General features: G+C 45.7%; 1 protein-coding gene across 11 annotated transcripts in view; it reads left to right on the top strand.

The window, feature by feature from the left end:
- The window catches only part of CADPS (calcium dependent secretion activator), a 206,643-nt gene that overhangs the window by 25,897 nt on the left and 160,493 nt on the right, over nt 1-20,253 (top strand). For all 11 annotated transcript variants that reach the window (XM_058845249.1, XM_058845248.1, XM_058845250.1 and 8 more), the window contains exons 2-3: nt 14,084-14,197; nt 18,269-18,601. In XM_058845249.1, the coding sequence (XP_058701232.1) occupies nt 14,084-14,197; nt 18,269-18,601 (447 nt within the window). The remainder of the gene's footprint in view (nt 1-14,083; nt 14,198-18,268; nt 18,602-20,253) is intronic.

Below are 20,253 nucleotides of genomic sequence, written 5' to 3'. Positions count from 1 at the left end.
TTCTTTGCTTCTTCATTGTACCAGGAAGAACTGGGATTTGTTTTGCATGTTTAAAGCACATTTCTGTAAAAAATGTCTAAGGAATTAATCACAAAGCTCAAAAATAGTACATGGTTTGTAAAAAAGTAGTCACAGTTCAAAAGATTAAAGGAAATAAAAATTTATATTTGCCACCTAAATTTAAGGGGAGCTTTATTGTATTGTGGGATATAGTATCAGAGAGAAAAGTGAGATTGCAAAGACAGACATCAATCAGAAGGAGTGACTTGTGCCCAGTTCTGCATTCAGGTTTGGGGAACTTTGCTCCTCGTAAATACTTGGGCTTTAGTCAGTGAAGGCAGAAATATCTTCTCCAGGACTGGAACTGATGGGCAGGGATGCTGAAGTTCTCAAGTGACTTCTGTTGCCAGCTTCCCTGGCAATTTTTTTCCGATATTTCCTGGGGGGGAAGATTTTATTGCTGATTTTGTTTGCTACAGGATGCATAATGTCTGATTTTCCAAGCCCAGAGCCAGGGTTTCAGCTGGAACCTTCTCTGCTGTGTGGGTCAAGCCAAGTGCTGAAACCTGGCTGTAAGTGAGTTGGAGGTGGAACAAGGTTTCCCACCAGTTTGTCTTGTTGGTGTGGTCAGGATACTTTCCCACTCAATAAACCATTGTGTGTAAAACTCTGAAGTTTGGAAACTGCAGACAAGGAGAGGCTGGATGGCAAAGTAGCATTGGCATTGCTGGAGAAAGCCCTGCCAATGTGGAACCGAGGGGAATGGGCTTGTTTGTGCTGCTTTCTGGCATTTCCCCTTTGTGCATGGCCCAGCTTTCTGGGAAAAAGCCTGCTTGGTCACAGTTCAGCCTGATCCCCTCTCCATGAGGTTTTGAGGCCAAAGGAGCTGCATGAGCCAGTGCAGCTGGTACCTGGATCACCTGCCTTGACCTTCACACCCTGCAGGCTCCCTGCCCATCTTCCAGCGTGCCTACTCCCTCATCCAGCTGCCAGGGAAGCTCACTGCTGGTATTCCAGAGGGCTGGGAAAGCATTTGTCTCTGAGACAACTGCCAATCAGGGCTGCCTGTTCTGGAGCAGGCTGTGTGGGCCCTCTCTGCAGTGTGTGTCGTGCCAAGGGAGAAGCCATCTCTGGCTGTGCTGGTGCTGGCCCAGCAGTCAGCACCAGGAGTGAAACTCCAAGCTCCTTTCATTCAAATATTTTGGGGCATTTTCAGGTAAGTGACTGGATTCCCACATCCTCAGTTCTGCAGCTTTTATTCAAGCAATATTTAAGAGTAGTGTATTTCCTTCCAATTTCTGCAGGTACCAGTTATCTCTAATTCTTCAGCGTAGGCTGAGGCTTCTAATAGGAATGTTTGAGTTGAAAAAAAAAAAAAAAGGCAAACCATGCTGTAGGGGGAGGTGAGCTGGATTGATTGTGCACATACAGCATAATGTGGGATCTGGTTTATGGGATCAGAGTAACATGGAGTACTGTGGTCCAGCTGCCACCAAGCTCTGGAATCTGCCACCTGCACAGACCTTTTTCCAGGCTGTAGCTCGCTCCTCACACTTATTGAGAGGAGGAAAATGAGAGTAGTGATGCAATGCATCGTGCTCATTTGGGGACTTTATTTTCCCTTTTTTTGTAGTTTTTACTGTTGTGATTTCAGTGATCTCTTGCAGGGCTCCTAGAACCAGAAGGCAAGCTCCAGGATAGAGAATGCTGTAGGCAAATGCTAGCACAGCTGCCTTTTATGAAGAACAATTTCATTTTGTCTTTTCCTCTTTCTGTATGCCCACGTGTTTTTCTGCTCCTACAAACTCTCCTCTGAAATGATATGCTTCAGTTCTGCAGTAGCTTTGCTGCTTTTTGTGGGGGTTTCAACTTGAGCTATTAAGGTGTAGACAAACTCACTACCAGACGTAGAAACAGGCAATTCTTCCCTCCTGCCCTTTGGGACTGTGTTCTGCTCTGTCTGTGCACAGCCTGCTCTCCTTCCTCCTCCTGTTTTTTTTGGGCCAATGTAAGGTAGTGTAAGACACATAGGAAATGTGGATTTTGAGCTTGGACAGCGTATTCTGGGGGTGTGTTGAAGAGGATATTTACTCCATCTGTTACATCCCCTTCTGCTGCAGGTCACTGTTCTTGTAGCATCAGCCTGCAATTCTTCTGAGCAACCCACAGCAAATGAGGAGCAGAGACAGCTCATCTGATGGGCAGAGGATAGCAGGGGGCTCTGACCCTCCCAGCAGAAATGCACAGAGCTCATCACTTATTCAAAGCCTTTAAAATTATTCTGCCTCAAGTCCAAAGCAGAAAAATTAATCTTTCTTCTTTTGGAGACAGCCTGCAATATACCACACTTCACAGGAATCCTTAAAACAGCTTTCCTGGCTTAAATGAGAGAGTTTTTAATGTGTAGGCATGTGTTTTTGGAGAGGATTTTTACGTAGGGCCATATACAACTGCTGTGTTGAAAATTGCCAGACTTTAGAGAGTTAATGTATAATAGTGGTACCAACCTTACTCTTTTGGGTGTGTTAGGAAACAAATGTTTCAAATGGATGTTTCAAACTATTATCTCTGAGATTTGACCAAAAAAAGCCCCACAGGCCCAGAGGCACAAAAAAAAAGGCTTTTTAAGGGTTTTTTTGGTTGGTTTTTTGGTTTGTTTTTTATTTTTATTTTTACATCCAGTTTACCAGTACTGTGTCTCCAGGGTGATGGGAAGGTGGTTGGACCAGTCCTGATCTGGCTGCATTTGCTCCCTCTGCCCCAGAGCCAGCAGGAAAGATTTGTGTGGTTGGGTGCTGCCGCTGGGACTCGGTGGCTGGTGCTGGGTCACAGCAAGCAGCTCTGGGGGGATGTTCTTTAGCTCTAATTAAACTTGGCAGGAGGTGAAAGGCAGAAGACAGCCAGCATGCTGGCCAGAGGCACCAAGGGCAGAGGGTTACTTGCTCAGGGAGCCAAGATGTCCCTCTTGCCCTGGCCAAGTGCCCCAGGGAGGATTCAATCAAGTGCTGGTTGTGGTGCTGCTGCTTTCCTTCCACCAGCGGGGTTTGTGTGGGGAAGGTCCTGGTACCAAACTGTGCTCGGATGCCTCATCCCCGTCCTTCCACCGGTCCCAGGAGATCTCCCTGGGCTGCAAGGCTCAGACTGATCACTGCAGCCTGTCAGCCAGCAAACAGCCTCTCCCTTACCTTGAAAACCACGGTTGAACTTCATGCCTAATTTCAAGCAAGCAGTTAATTGTCCCTTTGCAGATGCCAGTGTGGGCCCTGCTCACACCGCACACAGGCTGTGTGTACCATGACTGCCCTAGCTGGATTTCATTTATACTTACAGCCTAAAGCTGAGAAAAGGTCACTGCTTCTTCCAGCTTTCCCTGTCAAGTGAGTGTGCTCCAAGCCTGGAAATCTGAGCACTTGCTTGCTCAAAGCCACCCGTGGGGGTATGTCCCCATGGGGCTTTCATCCCATCTCTGATGCCTCAGATAATTTGCAAGATTTGCCCCCTTGTTTTCAGGCTCCTGACAGAAACTGGGTCCAAACGCTAGGGCTGTGGGAAACAAATTGAATAATTGTAACAGTGCCTTTCTTTAAATAATAGTAAGTCACCCCAGTGGAATGATGTTATTAGGCAGATGAATTTCCCTGATGTCTTTGAAGGAGCAGACAGACATTCTCAGCTATTCCAGGTACATACCAGCCATCCTCTGGAGGTATATTTCCATGTATCTCCCTGGTGGTAGGCATGGAAAGTTGAAATGCTGTTTCCTTGCAGTAGTTTGTTGCCTCAGAACAAACTACCTTTTACTAAACTTTCTCCTCCAGCTCCAAACAACATGCCCTTGTAAAATCTGATATTACTCACTTTAGCAGGAAATGTGAGGTGGAGGAGGACGTACACTACAGTTTCACACCTTTTCTCTTGTTTTTCTATCTAGAAGCAAATTCTGTTCTGGTTTGACTGATTGCTTGAACCTTTTTCAAGTGCTCTCTGAAGAAGACAGCTTCTCTTTTACTGGATCAGAGATGCATTTGGCTCTTACACAGATTTTCTTAAAATCTGGAGTGTTTTCTTTTTGTTTGTTTCTTGGAACTCATGGCAGATTCATAGAATAAAGGAAAATTTCAAACACGACAAGTTGTACTTAGCCAGAGCCGTGGTCACATCTCTGGTCACGTCTCTTGGTGGGCTGCTTTGAAAATGTGCTTTCTTTGGAAAAGAAATATTGCTCAGACCTGCATCTGCTTCCTCTTCTGCTCCAGCAGCCCAATTTCATGTTGATTCAGACAGCAGCCCTCTGGTTTGGGGGCTGGTGGTTTCCCCAGCTCTTGGCAGGGGCAGCATGGGCATATGGGGTGCCCCACAGCAGGGCTCACCATTTTAGCCTTGTCTGCCTGGGAGCTCCTCTTCATTTCTTGCCATCTTGTTCATTCCCATCAAAGATATTCCCTCCCCTGCTAACTCTGCCAGGCTGAAACCAGCATTTTCACAGAGGCTGGGGCACACCAGGAGTCCTTGAGTCTCCATTCATTTGTCTGCCACTTCTGCTCAGTAAGAACTGTTTTTAAAATAGCTTGTGACATGGAGGAGAGGCAGAGTTTAATGATGAAAATGATGCAAAAATAACGCCAGTGATGGTAGATGTGCTTTTTTTTTACCTTAAAAAAGAATGGAGAGAAGCCTGGGTTTCTTGTTTGGACATCTGAAGTGTCGGTAGGAGATCTTTAGCTCTGATTGTTTAATATTTTTAAGTCAGCATGAGCCCCTGTATATATCCACCAGGAAGGATGATTGGCTTCTGCAATCTGTAAGGTCTGCCTGGAATAGGAACACAGAGATGGAAATAGTTCAAGTAGTGATTTAAACGCGCCTCTAAAACTAGCTTGCTTTTCTTCTTGGATATGCACCATTCTAGTCTGTGAGAGGCTCTCAGTCTTTTCATGCATGTAGCCACTTCTGGAGAGAAAAAAAATGTTGTTACTCTCCACAGATGGGAAATGCAGCACAGGAGGGAGCAGACAAATGAGCTGTTGGACAGCAGGACTTGCCTGAATCCCAGAAGCCCCCAGCATAGACCACCTTTTGTTCCCTCCTCATCCCTCACCCCCATTTGTGGATCAGTTAGTTTATGGATATTTAACTGTCCTTAGGTTGTGCATGGGATCTCCAAACCCACAATATACTGAGCCATTCCTAGCCCCTAATCCAAGAATGGAGATACTTGGGTGGTGTCAGGAGCATTATGGGTTACTGATCTTCAGAGTGCGGAACTGTCCAAATAACACTGGCCTGGGTGGTGGAAAGAGGTTCTGTGCTGTTAGTTACCCCTCAGGAGGGGCTGGCAGAGTGTTCCTGGTCAAAGGGGCTCTGGCCACATTGAATAGCAGTGTAAAACCACCACTTCTATACAATTCTTTCTTTTGGGCACCTGGGAATTGTTTGCTCCTTTGTAGCATTTGTAAAAGATTTTGCACTTGTTTTTTATTATCAAATAAATACAGTATCAGTTATCTATTGCAGATGATTGAATGAGATGTTTTGCATACCTGTGATGGTGACAGAGCAGGAAGATTAGGGCTTTACAGTCACCTGGCAATAGATGTGTAATATCCATACCCCAAACTGTCATTTTTTACTTCCTTTCAGTGATGCTCTGAACATCGAAGTTCTGGAAGTTGTCCTCAGAATATTCTGAAATAAATATAAATTCTAGTAGGATCATAGCCCAGCCTGTTCCTGACTTTTCCAAGGGTCTGGACATGGGTGTCTCGTGGAGAAGGACCTGTGATGTTCTCCAGCTCCCCACCTCCCTCCTCCACTGCAGCACACCAAGGTCCTGAGGCATGAAAGGATGGGAGGTAATGTCTCAGAAGCTGTGTCACATTAACACTCACAGGCTTCCATAGACCATCTGTTGTTTTCCATCCAACAGAAAAAAACGAATGAAAATGTTACTTTCCAAGACTGCCTGTGATGTTCCAGAGGAGAAGGAAGATCTTCCCTCAATCCTTTATCCTGGGCTAAGCGTTTTTTGAGGTCTCAGAGCAGCAATGCACTGTATGTACCACATGTACTGCACTGGTAGAGTGAAAGGGCAAGGCCAAGCCATGTCTGTTGCATTTACAGAGAGTTCCTACATCAGTCAGAGCAAACATGCTCCAAGTGCCCCTCTGGCCAGGCCCTTGCTAGGGGGGCTTGCTGGAGCAGGCTGTGTAAGCAACTGTGTTAGTGGTCCTCAGGACTTGATGTTAATCAGACAGGAACTGATTAAGGAAGGTGTTTGAGCCAGAGAGAGGAGGAGGAGATAATCCAGCTGCAGAGTCCAGCCTGGGAGTAAAGGGATTTTTGGGCACCCAAAGGGGCATCCAGTGTTGGGGGGCTTTGGTTGTCACTCTGCCCATTCTAGACAGCCTCTATTCTATCTGTCTCCTGGATTTATTTCCTAGCTATATTTCTGCTAGTATTTTTATGGCTTTGTTTTTTCTGTTTTATTAACAGAACAGCTGCACTTTTACCACAGGCAGGATGACGCTGGGCTTTCTGCTGAAAGCTGCCACATCATGATGATGTGTTTTACCCAGCAGACCTCACCAGGCAAGGTTCTTGGCACAGCAGAAGTCACCAGGGAGGTTTCTCAGAGCAGCAATCACCCCTCAGCCCATCCTCAGTCACTGGCCTAGTATTTCATTATTGCTATTTCTTGCTTCTGTTTTGTGCTGGCTTCTCTATTCTTCTAAGATCAAAGTCATATTTTTATTAGCAGTAAAAAAATAGGGGCCTGAATCTGTTTGATCATACACAGAAAGATACCCAGCAGGGCTAGCTTAGTCTGTTGGATCTGTCACAAACTCACTCTGCTAATGGCTTGCTGAGGTAAAATAAGATCAAAGGTGGAAAAAGTTCCAAGTTTTCTGTGCTCTTGTCAGGTGGCTCCATCTTGGGGTTACTTGCCAGCACATCAGCTGCAGAGGAGGAACCAGCCAAGAGGAGACACACAGGAGAAAGAAACTTGCAGTCAGGAGCAGAATTTCCTGATTGGAACCACAGCTGAGCCACCTGGTCTAGTGGGAGGTGTGCCTGCCCTTGACAGAGGGAGTGGAACAGAGTGATCTTTCAGGTCCCTTCCAAACAATTTTGTAATTCTGTGATGTTCAAGGAAAAGGGGACCCTTTGCAGGGGAGAGATGCAAGGGGACAGATGCAAGGGTGGTATGTGAGTGTTGGATAGATATCCCTGGTACAAACAAAGAAAGTGAAGCAGGCTGTGGCAAGGTATCTTTTGATGTACCTGCATCTAGGCTTGCTCTGTGGTGGCAGGTTGAAAAAAGGAAGGTGTAGTTTGGAAAGCACAGGGGGAAAGTCATCGTGGCAAGGCCCAGTCCCAAATCCTGGGTTTGCTTTCCTTTTTTAGCATTGTGCACCGCAGCGTTTCAGAAAGTAGGAGAAGCCATAGTGGCATTTTAGGTCTTTCATATATGTCAAAGAAGTGTGCCAGAGTGAATCATAGAAAAGAAATATACTCAGGGTTTGAGAGGATAAAAAAGCACATCCATGTATTTCATAGAGCAACTCAGAGCCTGTGCTTTGTCTCTCCAATAAATCTGCTACTGGATGTAGTCTGGGACAGTGGAAAGAGGAGATCTGCACTGCTTGATCTAGAGCCTCTGTGTCTGAAGCTGGCTTAACCAAAGGGATTGATGTTTTGCCTTCCCATAGTTAGTCAGCAATACTTGAGCCTCTTTACAGGAGAAATGGTCCAGCAAGTGCCAAAATCATTTAACACTCACTGCTTTTGCTGCAAAGCTGCTGGAGTTTGCTTGTAATAGCGAAGGTAGTGAGAGGTCCTGGCAGGGACTGGAGCTGCTGTGGGGAGGCATGGCTGGGTGGTAGCTCTGTGGCTGAGCAGAGGAAGGGGCTTTCTTCCTCTGCAGGCTGCTTTAGTGGGTTTTCTCTCCCCTTTGGTCACATTGCTGAAGCAGATAGGTCAGGAAATACTATTTTTGTTTTCTTGGCCTGCTTGAGTGAGAGGCTGGTTCAGTGTCTGACCTCCAGATGGGTGCTGTAAGGACCCAGGAGCTGTTCGCATTGTTTGTGCTCAAACCCAGCCTGATCTCTGAGCACAGGGCAGGTGGGCATGTAGGAGTGTTTCTCCTGGAGGATCCCCATTGCTCTGACCCATCCCCAACATCTCAGGTGGGCTGAGCAGACAGGGCATGAGCTGCTGCAGGCACAAGGGGTTGTGTGCTCTTCACTGCCCACGTGTGTAAACCCAGGCATGGTCACGGTGCAGACATTTTCTCTGCAACAAATCAGCTGGACACCTTCTGAGAGAGGAGTAGGTGACACTGGGGTGGCTTGCCAGGACCGTGTCTTTTTCTTGTTTGCCACTCACAAAGGATGAGTGTGGCTGGAGAGTGGGTGGCCAGTGTGGATTCAGCAGGGCCTGTAAAGCATGGAGCAAGGGAGAGGCAACAAATCAAGCACCCACAAAGAGGGAATTGTACAGGCAGCAGCAAAACAGTGGGTGTGTGCACAGTGATCTGCATATGGTCAGACTGTAAGGGTATCCCTGGAAAGGTGGCTATCAGGAACCAAAGCACAAGAAGCTCTTTCTGGTAATAAGTATTAAATGTCTCTGAATCAACCAGAAAAGGCAGTTAGGTGTCTGGGAACAGTTTCCTGAGACTGGCAATTAATACTAGTTGGGTATGTGAGCACTGAAAAGCCAGCAGTGTTCAGCTGTTTGCAGAGCAGCCACGTCTGCCCAAGAGAGTTTGCAATTAAAACCCCAAATTCTGGAGCTGTGAGTCACCCCACCTGTGGCCCTCTCTTGTAGCAGAGAAATCAGCATCAGCAGAGGGACAACCTGATACTTTTTGCCAGTGCAAAATAACCTGTTTGGTTTTATTCCTAGTCTCATGTCCATTGCTGTCTCAGGCCTCTCTCCTGAGACCAGTGCTCAGCTGCTCTGGCCTCCTCCCCACACCTTCCCTCCCACATTGTTCGTGTTGTGACTGGTTTTCTGGCTGTGAAAGAAGCAATGATGAGAGATGCTCATTTTGGTTGGTTTAGATTTTTCCTAAATCACTTGGTGCTGAGGAGTAATGAAATATTTATTAGATGTTACAAAACCAAACCCAGAGCAACAGCACAGTGAGCAGTTAAATATTCCTTTTTTCCTCCCTGCAGCGGTCCCTGAGCAGCAGGTGCCCTAAGAAGGAAGAGCTCAGTGCTGCTTGTGGTTGACTGCTGCTGGGCTTTCTGGAAAAAAAGCAGAGGTTCTTTCCCTGGGAATTACCTGCAGTCCTCAGCTGAAACCATTCCTTTGGGACAGGGGTGATGCTGATGGCCTGAGCCATCAGGGACCAGTGTGCAGTGCTGTGTTGCATCCTCATGTCCTGCCTGCAGGAAAGACCCTTCCAGTGGGATGTGCAGTGTGCCAGGGCTGTGTGAGACATCAAAACACTGAAACATTCTGTGTTCATCAGAGGTGTTCAAGTGTGGCAGTAAAGGGGGTCACTTCTTAGCCACAGGGTACCTTTCACTTGGAATAATCCTTCTACAGAGCCCAAATCTGATTGATTTCAGCAGCAGTCACATTGATGGACAGGGCTTTATTAGCAGGTTTGAGTATCTGTACAGGTGTGGATGTGTTATGCTGGGGCTTGATACTTACTGACAGATTCAGCAATCTACAATCTAAGATGGCCCTTCCTTCCAAATCTTCTGTTGGTTATGGTATTGCTGTAGTATAATGTGGATTTCAGTGGAGTTCTGGAAGTCTCTGGCCCCATTTCCCTGTTTAAAGCAGGGCTCCCTCCCAAACCAGATAATTTTCATGCAGTCAGGCTGTAGAAATTTGCAAGACTGGAGATGCTACAGCCTCTCTGGGCTCATTTTGATGCTGTACTTATTTATTCCTGCATGCTCAGACTCAGCAAAGCATTCTGGAGAGAGGATGGCTTAGTGAGGCACATTGCTGTGTATAACTTTTTTCAGGGAAGTTTTCTGTAGCAAGCAACTCCTCTTTGCAGTGCTTGTGCTTCCCTGGTGTAGGCAAAGGAGGCTGGAGACAATGTGCAGAGATGGTGCCAGGTGTTCACTGGCTGGAACACTTTGGAGAAGGTGCCATGGCTCCCTGCATCCAGGTTAGCATTTGGCTCTGAGTCAGACTGAGTATGTGCAAAAACAACACAGAGCAAAAAAAGCTGCTGTTGAATGTTTGTCCCAAAGACTCTGACGCGCTGTTTGCTGGGATCTGCATCAAGGAAATTCGTTTGGTTGCCTCTGTGATTTGCTTGTGGCCAGTGGGTCTTTAGTCAGGTTGTGAGGTCACTAGATTGTGCTGGGCATGTGTTTTTTTTCTTAAAAAAGTTAAACCAAGAAGGTAGGAATCAATCGTGTCTAGTCACTGGTGAGCTCTTCCCCATAATATAAGCTGTTATGGGAAAGGCATCTGCCAAGGTTCTCATAAAAAGCCATGCAATCCACCAGGGATGCCAGCCCAAAAGCTCCTGATACCTGTGCCAGGAGTTCACTGCCTCAAATGATTACAGTTTTTAATATGTCTGTGCGTATCTGGCAAGTTAAATACTCCCATGCTTTAGCCAGGTAAAGGTCTGGGAAACACCCTGCTGCATAAGCACACCACAGTATCAACTTGGGAGAGTTCTCTTGGGTCCAGAGTGCTGTGTTCTGTGATCTCTCTGGAATGCAGAAGTGACTGTTCAGTTTTTAATGGCTCACATGTGGGAAGCAGTTGTAGGGAGCATCAGAGAGGTTTGGAAAAGTGAGGGAAGGTAAGCAGAATAAACCTCTTCAATCCACCAGTTTTCCTGCTGACTCCCAGCTCTCCTGTGTGATGGCACTTGGATTTGTGTTCGCATGGGAGGCACCGAGGCTGTGCCCCCAACACCCACACACCTGCTGGGCCTGCAACCCAACAGGGTTTCACCTCCTGCCACAGCTGGTGTGAAGGCTGTGATGTTGCACTGATGTCCTTCCAAATGGAAGTAATTCTGTTGTTTTCTGCTATTTGTGAGCACCCTCTGGAAGGTAACTGAGAAGTGGTTTGTATTGGCCTCTTAGTGGCTTTACTGGATCTGCAGAGGCTGTTGGCTTGCTTTATATGGATTTCTAGCTTATCACTTATCAACTGCCTCTAATTACAAGAGATAAAATAACACCCCTGCCTTTAAAGCACTTAAGCTTCCAGTTGAGTGTTCAGGGCATGTGCTCTTTTAAGCCTGTGGCTGAGTTAGTGGCATCACTTGGCACTGCTTCAAGGCTCTGGAGTGTGATGCTGGTGCTGAGACTGCCCAGCCTTGCTCCAGCCTTTGCTGAGAGGTGCAGCCTCCCAGCTGCCCCAGAAGTGCTTCTGGGATTTGGCAGCAATGCCTGTGCAGCCTGAAGGAAAGAGGCATAAAATAGGAGGTGAAGCGTGTTGGGCACATTTGGTTGACCTGCAGGTCTGTTCTCCTCTGCTCCCTTGTGGTGCTGGCTTTCTGCACCAGGTGTTTGCTGCTGTGCTGCAGAAGCTAAGTTTAATATGAAAACAGTTAAATTGTGTCTCAGATCGACTGCCTCCTTGGTAACATCCCCAACAGTGGCACAGACATGGATCAATAGCCAGTGCTGTCTCACATCTGGTGGGGGTGTCAGACTGAGGGTCTTGTTAGCTGAGGACTGGGCTGTGCTGCAGCCTGCTGTGATCAGAGAGGATCTCCTTCTCCCTGGATGGGGAAAATGCTGGCATACAGCTTGGCTGAGGAGGAAGCAACTGACACTCTAGTAGAGGCAAATCTGATGATTCATTTCCACAGCCCCCGGGAGCTTGCGTGTGAGCTGCGGACAGGGAATTTCTAGGAATTTCAAGGAGCATCATTTGTTCTGAAGGTATCCCATTCAGTACTGAGGAAGGAGGATAAAATACTGCTGCTAGATGGCATTACAGGAATTGAACAAGCAAGGATTTTGGAGGTTGTCCTAAGAAATAATCTGGACCCAAAAATGTAATAAATATGCCATGCATGTTGTTAAAAATCCCAAATGAAAGAGACTCTTAGTATGTCTTTCCTTGTGCCTCAGCACCCTAATTTCAAGGTTACCTGCAGTTTTTGTGTTTCTTCCCTTAGTTTTTTATAGCATCTGTTGCCCTGTCATCTTTCTGACATTCACAATGCTCACTAATAAAAAATCATCAATACATTTAATTAGCATCTTGCCTTTCTATTTCTTTGCTATTTGTTTGAGATAATCAAATTATTAATAAAAGCAGACCTAGCACAGGTGTCTACCACTTGATCACTTCATTGTCTCTGGCTCCTCTTATCATTGACCCAGTTTTCAATTTCAAGCTCAGATAGGTTTGGAGCCTATTTTACAGCTGAGGTTGTGCATGTTGCCCAAGGGTTCTTGATGTCTAGGGTGCTGTTGGAAAACACCCCAAAAGGGTTTAGGTTCCCAACATGGCAGATAGGATCTAATTTTTGGTCCTAAGAGTCTGCCATCCTAAAAGCCAGAAGCTTTTGGCAGTGCTTTTCTGCTGTGCTCATGGTCCAAGGCTGAGATGAGTCAGGTTAAGGGATGATCCTTACTCCAGCCCTGTGATGCTGAGCTTTGTTACATGTGTCAGACCCTGTGAAGTGTGGGCTGGTGTTTTTGGGGGTGGGAATGACCCATCTTTGCAGCCCCCATGAGGTGGTGAAGGCTGTTCCACATCTTCTAAAGCAGAGCATAGTGTGTCTCACTTTGTCACTTTGATGAACACCTCTCCATTAGTAGCAAGGTAATTCCAGATTATCACATCAAATGGCTATTGCTCACTAACCCCCCTCAGCGTGGTGTTGAGGAATTAATTACCAGTGTTCATGATGTTCACTACCGCAGTCCCTAAACACCCCACGTAGCACATCGTGATTGTAGCTCCAGTGATATTTATCACTGAATTTTCCAAGTGGTCCCTCTCCTGCTTTTTATCACTAGTGGTATTTACCAGGCATCATTCTGCTCTAGTTGTTTGAATCTCTGCAGTTTTTTGTACTTTATTCAAAGCCATTTAGACACTTAGAGACATTAATTTTATCCTTCTCTTCCATTCTAATGGGCTCGTTTCTTCCATTGGCATGCAAATGAGAAGAAAAAGACTCTTCTCTAGACTTTTTGGTCACTAATAAATATCTGTCCTAATTCTTACTGCCTAACTTTTGCTTTAAGTTTGAAGTTGCAATATATACACATTGTTTGCTTCCTTCTGTCAAAATTAATTCTTATCCTCAAACATGAAGTAACCCCATGGTAAAGCAGCCCCAGCTACATTGCAATCCCTGCAGCTTTTCAGCGTGAGTGTTGTCTACATCTTAACATGTTAGGCTGGCATTGCTGATACATGACTTATGTGCCTGCTGTGACTTTGTCTGCATTTTAAGCTGAAGAGGTGGGTTTTTAACTATGTCTGGTTTTAAACTGACAGATAAATTGGAAAAATAATGGCATGTTATCTTATAAGGCTGGAATAAACCCTTGTAAACTTTCTATTGATGTCATTGTGACAGAATTCGAATTGTCTTGTAAGTTATACCAGCTGTATGCTAAACAGAAAGTGTTTTGAGCAGCAAAGAGACAGCAGAGAAAGTCCTTGCTAGGATAAGGAGAATAAGTTTGCTGTCAAAGGATTTCAACATTAAATTCTTTCACTGCTGGTTTTGACTGATGTTTTGTGTGTGAAAAGCCAAAATAAATGAGCAAGGACAAAAAATCAAAAACAAAAATCCAAGAACCAACAGCTAGCTTGCAAGGCTTTCCATTTGGTATGAAACCTCAGCTTCTGAAAGGGAGGAGAGGGTGAGTGGAGAAAGGGTGACTTCAGGTGCTTGTGATGCCTAAATGAACATGCCAGGCTGCAGAGTGCACGTGTGTGTGTGTGTACCCATGTGTGGCTGGTTCCTCAGCTATTGCTGGCTGTCCCCAGAGGAGAGCAGAAATGCATGTCATAAGCACCTCAATAAGATACTGCAGGTCAATTACTGGGTTTTTTTTCCTCATACATAAACCTTCTTTGATTAATTTTCTTCTTTTGGCATGTTTTACAGATAAGTAAGCAGCAGCTGCAGACAATCAAAGATCGTTTCCAGGCCTTTCTCAACGGAGAAACCCAGATTGTGGCCGATGAAGCATTTATAAATGCTGTCCAGAGCTACTACGAGGTAAGGAGAGACAATGCAATGCTCTTATGAATTCCTGTCCTCACCCCTATTCACAGATGGGGTTGAATTCTGAATTAACAGTTTGTCCATTATCACACAGTATGAAGCAAAGGCAAGTGCAAAGTGACTTCTGTCTGGTGTCTGGTACATCATAATGTTTGGGAGCTTCAGGGTTTGAATGTAAGCCATGAAACAACCCCTGTGCCATGGTGTTTCCTTATAGCTTGATTATGGGGAAGTCTGCCCTTCCTTTGAGCTGAAAAATAATTTCCTGGTACTTTTAAACAGTGTATTCTAAAACAGGGAAGATGGCAAAATCAGTAAAATCAATGTCATGTGCTCCCTGTGAAAAATACCAAGAGAAATCTGGGCAGCACATTCAGTTCTTGCGGGAGCTTTTGCATTGTGTCCAATTGACTTTGGGATTTTCAGCAACAGTCTTGTCTTTTCTCTTTGGCCTGAAAAGTGCTGCAAAGCAAAGGGGGAGTGATGATAAACAAGATGATACCAGAGAACATAAAACATTGTCCATAATTGTGGAAAAGAATAATTATGCATATCAGTCTTTTTGCACCTCTTTGTATGCAGCCCATAATGCTGCCTTTTATATCTCTGCTTAGAAGGGAAGAGTTTCTGGTTTAGAAGGAAATCAGTGCTTGTCATTTCTATGAGGAGTGTTGTTTATTTTTTTTACTAGCCTTTCTGCAAACGATTTCTCTTTCTCCCTAGAGCTGTTCTGTCATAGAAGGTGAAGATTTTGAATTGCCTACATAAAATATTTCCCTAGAAGTGCAATCTAAGAAGGGACCAAAATCAGACACTAAAACTGAAGATAATTTTAACTCTATGGGATATGACAGCAGCTGCTTCTGTGTAAGGAAAGCACAAATTATCTCTGGTTTAACTCTGTTAAACCAGTCTAGTAGTTCCTGCTCCATTGTTCTCTGTACAGGAAAGAAGCCAACAGTCATTTGCATCTTTTATCAGAAAAGAAATTGCCAAGGAATCATCACAGCTTCACTGAACAGGTGCTCTCAAAGAAAATTTTCAAGATGGAGTGAGCTGTATTTTAGGATGCAAAAAGAGCATAATCTGTTTAGATAAAATTAGTGGGCAGGAAAAGAAAACTGCTTTAAACCAGGCAAAATACATCCCTGTTTCACTTCTGGGTCTGGGTGAGTGTGTCAGCTCCAGAAGTCCTGTGCTGTGTAAATGCCCCAAGTTATCAATCTGAAAAACAGCAGTAGATTAGCACTAGATGTACACAAACTCATGTCTTCAAGTGGACCCTCCACTGGTTCTGTCCTACTTAAAAGAGGCCACATAAAGTGTAATGCATCAATCTGTGTCCTTTAGCACAACTTTATTTTTATTCTTTTTAGCTGTTGGTCTCCTTTAATCGATGGCCATGTGCTTTCAGCTTCTGTGCAGCTGAAGCTTGCCTCTGTGGCTCTTCCTCAGCACCAGCTGCAGTGGCACAAGAAAAAGCCTTGCCACAGAAAGCCTCTGCCCCTCAGTGCCTGAGCAGAGTTCCCTGCTGAGTGTTCTCCCTTCCATCTCTGCAGAGATGTGCCCCTCTTGGTTGATCCATTGTGCAAATCACAGCAGATCCCGCTTAGCTCATCTCCTGCAAATCTCAGTTTTATTCAATTAACTTGAACCCTTCTGCTGGGTGCTATCTAGAAATCAGCATTTATGGGTTTATAAATCTGCAAGATGGCTTGGGAAACACACAGTTGTGCAGGACATGGCTGATGTTTCTAAAAGGTCCACTTATTAATGGTGCAGAATAAGTTCATTATCTGGGAATGATTGGTTTTTTGCAGAGGGAAAAAGGTAAGGGTGACATTGTAGGTCAGAAATGCACTTGCTGTTGCCCTGAATGTGTTTGCACGGCCACATTTTGCTGTTAATTCTGGCTGTCAGGGTAAGCACGTGGTTGTCAGTCTTAGGCTAGTTCACAGGCTGCTATCAAATTAAAAAATTGAGTGATCTGCTGCTGCTCTGCAAAGCATCGCTGTGCCTGCAGGAATGCCGCAGACCCGTGTGTGCAGACAGGCCCAGCATACTCCAACACACTGCAGGGGAGCTTTTCTCAGGTCCTTTGACTTCTAATGAGTAAAGCTTTGTCTGTCACCGGCACATTTTGCAGCAGTCACTTCAGTGCATATGATGGAAGTGCTTCATTAGCCCCATTTCCCCTTTGCTGTGGGACAGCAGGCAGAGGGCAGTGGCATGGTGGGCTCATCTGTGGGTGTGGCAGGAGATGCCTGACCCAGCTCCTGGAGGTCAGCTCCCTTCTGCAAGATTCGGTGTGTGCGCCCATGCTACGGTTTTGTTGTAGGCAATTCTTGGCTCCTGGCAACCCTACCAAGCAGCCCTGCTAAGCAGGCAATTCACCTGCTATTTTCTAAATAAAACAGGACAGAACACCTTTTTTAAATCTTTTTTTTATCTTCCTATTTCATGGTTTCTGCTGCTTTGTGTCTGATGAGTGCTCCCCTGTGCCTGCCTCCTCCCTGCCAGCTGCAGCCTTCCTTTCCTCTGCTGGCTGCTGCTCCATACCCAGGGAGGAAAAATCAGGGCTGAGGGAATGTGGGGAGCCAGATCCCACTGTTCACAATACTGGGGGTGAGGACCATGGATAACAACAGCCACTGGGGCTGGCAGGTACGGGAGGTTCAGGTCTGGGCACCTGGCATGGATGAGGGGACATGAGAGCCCAGAATGTTGCAGTGGACTGGTCACTGTGACCTCGCACCATTTCCTGCAGTCAGTGTGCTGATAATTTCCATGGCTGCATCAGGAACTTGGCTCTTGATAGCTCTCACCCATTACTTGACAGCATCTGCACACACCTGGGGCATTATCACTCATATTTAATCTCCATGAGGAAACAAAGCACATGCTGCTGTTGTTTCAGCATGGACTGGAGAGGTTGCTGGTGGCATTCTGCCTGTCTTGTCTGCAGGGAGAGTGCTCCCGTGGTGATATTGGAAGGAAACAGCCCAGCTCTTTCTCAGCATCATTTTTGGTCTGGTCCTTGGACAAAACCCAGTACTACTGCCAACAGATGCCTGTGCCATCAAGCATCTGGGAACATGGAGTACCGTGTTGCTGAATGGTATATAAAAAAAAATCCATCCTGGCCTTAGGTCATCCTCAAGCTCTTGAATTATTGAGAGCTGACAGATACACCCTTGTGAGGGCACAGCTTCTTCCCAAGCTGCTGTATTCATAAGTTCTCAGCATTATTAATAAAAAAGCAGTTTTCTTATTGGATATTGTTTGTTCTTCTGTGTTCAGGGCTTGGGAGAGGAGAGTCAACACAATATCCCTCTGTCTCTCTAACCCTTGAGCTCTGTGTTGTTCCCAGGACATCTGTGGTCTGTGGGAGTTTGCCATGTTTTGACCCTTTTGCTGCTCTTGCAGTGAGAAGAACATCTTTATGAAATGTCTTCTCCCTCCCTTTATCCTGCTGTCAGTGCCCTGCATCTTTGCAAAGGTTCAAGCCATGCTGAACCATCTTGCACTTCCCATTCCTGGGACAGCAGGGCAGACAGCAAGGATCTCATCTGGTGTATTAGAATGAGGGTGTCAACCTGGTCCTTGCAGAGGTTTCCCAGGGGCCTGGCTACCAGAATAAATCCAGTGCAGTGCTGTTGGCTTCAATAAGATCACTCTGCTCCCTCTAACAGTGAAGAACTTGGTTAGGTGCATGTAGTTGTGCAAAAACTTCCTTATTAAAACATCAGATACAACAAAATAAAATCCTGCTTTCCCAAGGGGCATTCATGTATCTGGTGAGGTGTGACCATAACATCACATCAAGGCCTAACTGCATCAAAATATTGCATTTTAGTGGAGGCAAAGCAGAAGCTTCACCTGATTTCATTATGTTTCCCAAAGTACAGCTGAAACCTCTGGGAACATGTGGTGGTTGAGCGAGGAGTTGGGAGAATGTCCTGGCAGTCGATAAGCAGCTTCCCAGCAGTGAAACCACCTTTTGTGGTACTTAAGGGGGATTTTTTTTTAAGCTGGCACCATTTGAAATCACGCTTTTCTTTGCAGGTATTCCTGAAAAGCGACCGCGTTGCCAGGATGGTGCAGAGCGGAGGGTGCTCAGCAAATGACTCCCGAGAGGTCTTCAAGAAGCACATTGAGAAGAGAGTGCGCAGCCTGCCAGAAATTGATGGCCTCAGCAAGGAGACAGTCCTGAGCTCTTGGATGGCAAAGTTTGATGCTATTTACCGTGGGGAGGAGGATCCTCGGAAGCAACAGGCCAGGATGACAGCGAGTGCTGCCTCAGAGCTCATTCTCAGCAAGGAGCAGCTCTATGAGATGTTCCAGAACATTTTAGGGATCAAGAAATTTGAGCATCAGCTTCTGTACAATGCATGTCAGGTAAGGTGGGAATGGAAGAGGGATTTTTGGGGAAGGCTTGCCAATGGGAAATACTACTGTTATGAACTGGAAACTTTCTGACCAGACACTTTTGGAAAGAACTTCTACCAAGAAATTGGGGTTGGTTTATGATGGGACTTCAGCACTGCCAGTGTTGTTCTGGCTATCCAAGTTGGCCTCCTTCTCTTGCTCATTTTCATGCACAGTTCCATAAGATTGCTGAGATGGGAATGTTTTATTCCTCAGCTCTGTATCTGGGTGAGCAGGTCTTTGGGGTGCTTAAGTGGGCTGTTTGCCTGTGGCTTGTTTGCCTATCCTGTGTCACATCACCAGTCTAAATGACAGAGAGCCTGTGATATCAGCAGCCAGATCCCAGGAGTGCCTGGGGTGGGTGGCTTATGCAGACTTGCCCGGTGAGGTTATACAGGTTCTCCTTAAGTAGAGGGAGCTCTGTGATCCCTGCATGCCTGTGGTGGAAGAAAAGAGCATCCCAAAGCCCCATGACCTCAGGGTAGCTCTGCTTACACTTGAAAACCTTTCCCATTCATCTCTTTCTGCCCCAGAAGGGCCAGTTCTCCAGAGTTGCATGGTTGGGACTCTGCAGTGCTGCCTGTGTTTCCAGCAGCCCTTGCTGAGGGCTGGCCGTGGCTATCCAGACTGCTGGTGACCCAGATTATGGTCCCCTGCTGTTGGATATAAATATCACAGGCGGGATAAAGGATGCCAGAATCACAGAGAGAGTAAGGTATGGAAAGTTTTTGGGGGAGGAGCAGACTTCAGTCTTTTCCCGGTAATTCAGGGCTTCAGCTTCTTATTGAAATGAATACATTTGAGACCAATTCTGTCTGTCTTCTGTCTAGACATTTCCAATTCTTTTTAAGACATGGAAAATTATGTTTGATCTGTTTTTACCCCTGTGAACAGATTAGTTATCTTGCATTTGTTCTTCTTCATCTCAGACCTTAATAGCAGAGTGGGCAGAGGATAATAAATGTCCCTGAGTAATGTGTCTTCATAGCAAAAACTGTAGTGGCCCTCATAAATTGTGTTTACACAGATTTTGTGCTTCCATCCTCTGTTGGAAGAATTCTTTATAATCAAAATTGTAATATTTTCAGTGGTGTGTTAAGAACTGAGTCAGTTCTGCCATGTTTTGGTTTATTTTTTAACTTAAATCAACTCCAGCCCTGTGTCTCTCATCCTCCCTTAACCTGTGCTTTGATAAGGACCAGGGCGGCTCTGTGCGAGCGTGTCTGTGATCCTTCCCTCCTGGTTTGTGCTTCCCACTGATGCAGAAAACAGTGTTTGATCACAGCTGCCCTGATTTGTGATCTCTGCTTGTTAGAACTTTGCTGGCTGACACCATGAACCCAGAGGTTGCTCCCTGCAAATTGCCCTGTTGCATCAAGCAGTCTTTTTCCTGCATGGGTCCTGGTTTTAATCTGAAAGCAGAGGACTTAATTCTGGGTCTTTTCTAATACTTGGAGGCAGTAAACCTGTAATTTAAGCTTTTACAGGAAGACATAATTTCTGATGAAAGCGAGAATTAGCATGGCAGTTACTGTTTGTAATACCTGGATAGTGAGGATTAGCTGTGCAGAAGGGAAAGCCCTTTGTGCAGTGCACGCCTCAGAAAGCTGCAAGGTCAGCAG

This window comes from Poecile atricapillus, chromosome 9, assembly GCF_030490865.1.
Source record: "Poecile atricapillus isolate bPoeAtr1 chromosome 9, bPoeAtr1.hap1, whole genome shotgun sequence".
NCBI classification, from domain to species: Eukaryota; Metazoa; Chordata; class Aves; order Passeriformes; family Paridae; genus Poecile; species Poecile atricapillus.
The sequence above is the reverse complement of the archived record's forward strand: the minus strand, read 5'-3'. Positions and strand labels throughout refer to the sequence as shown.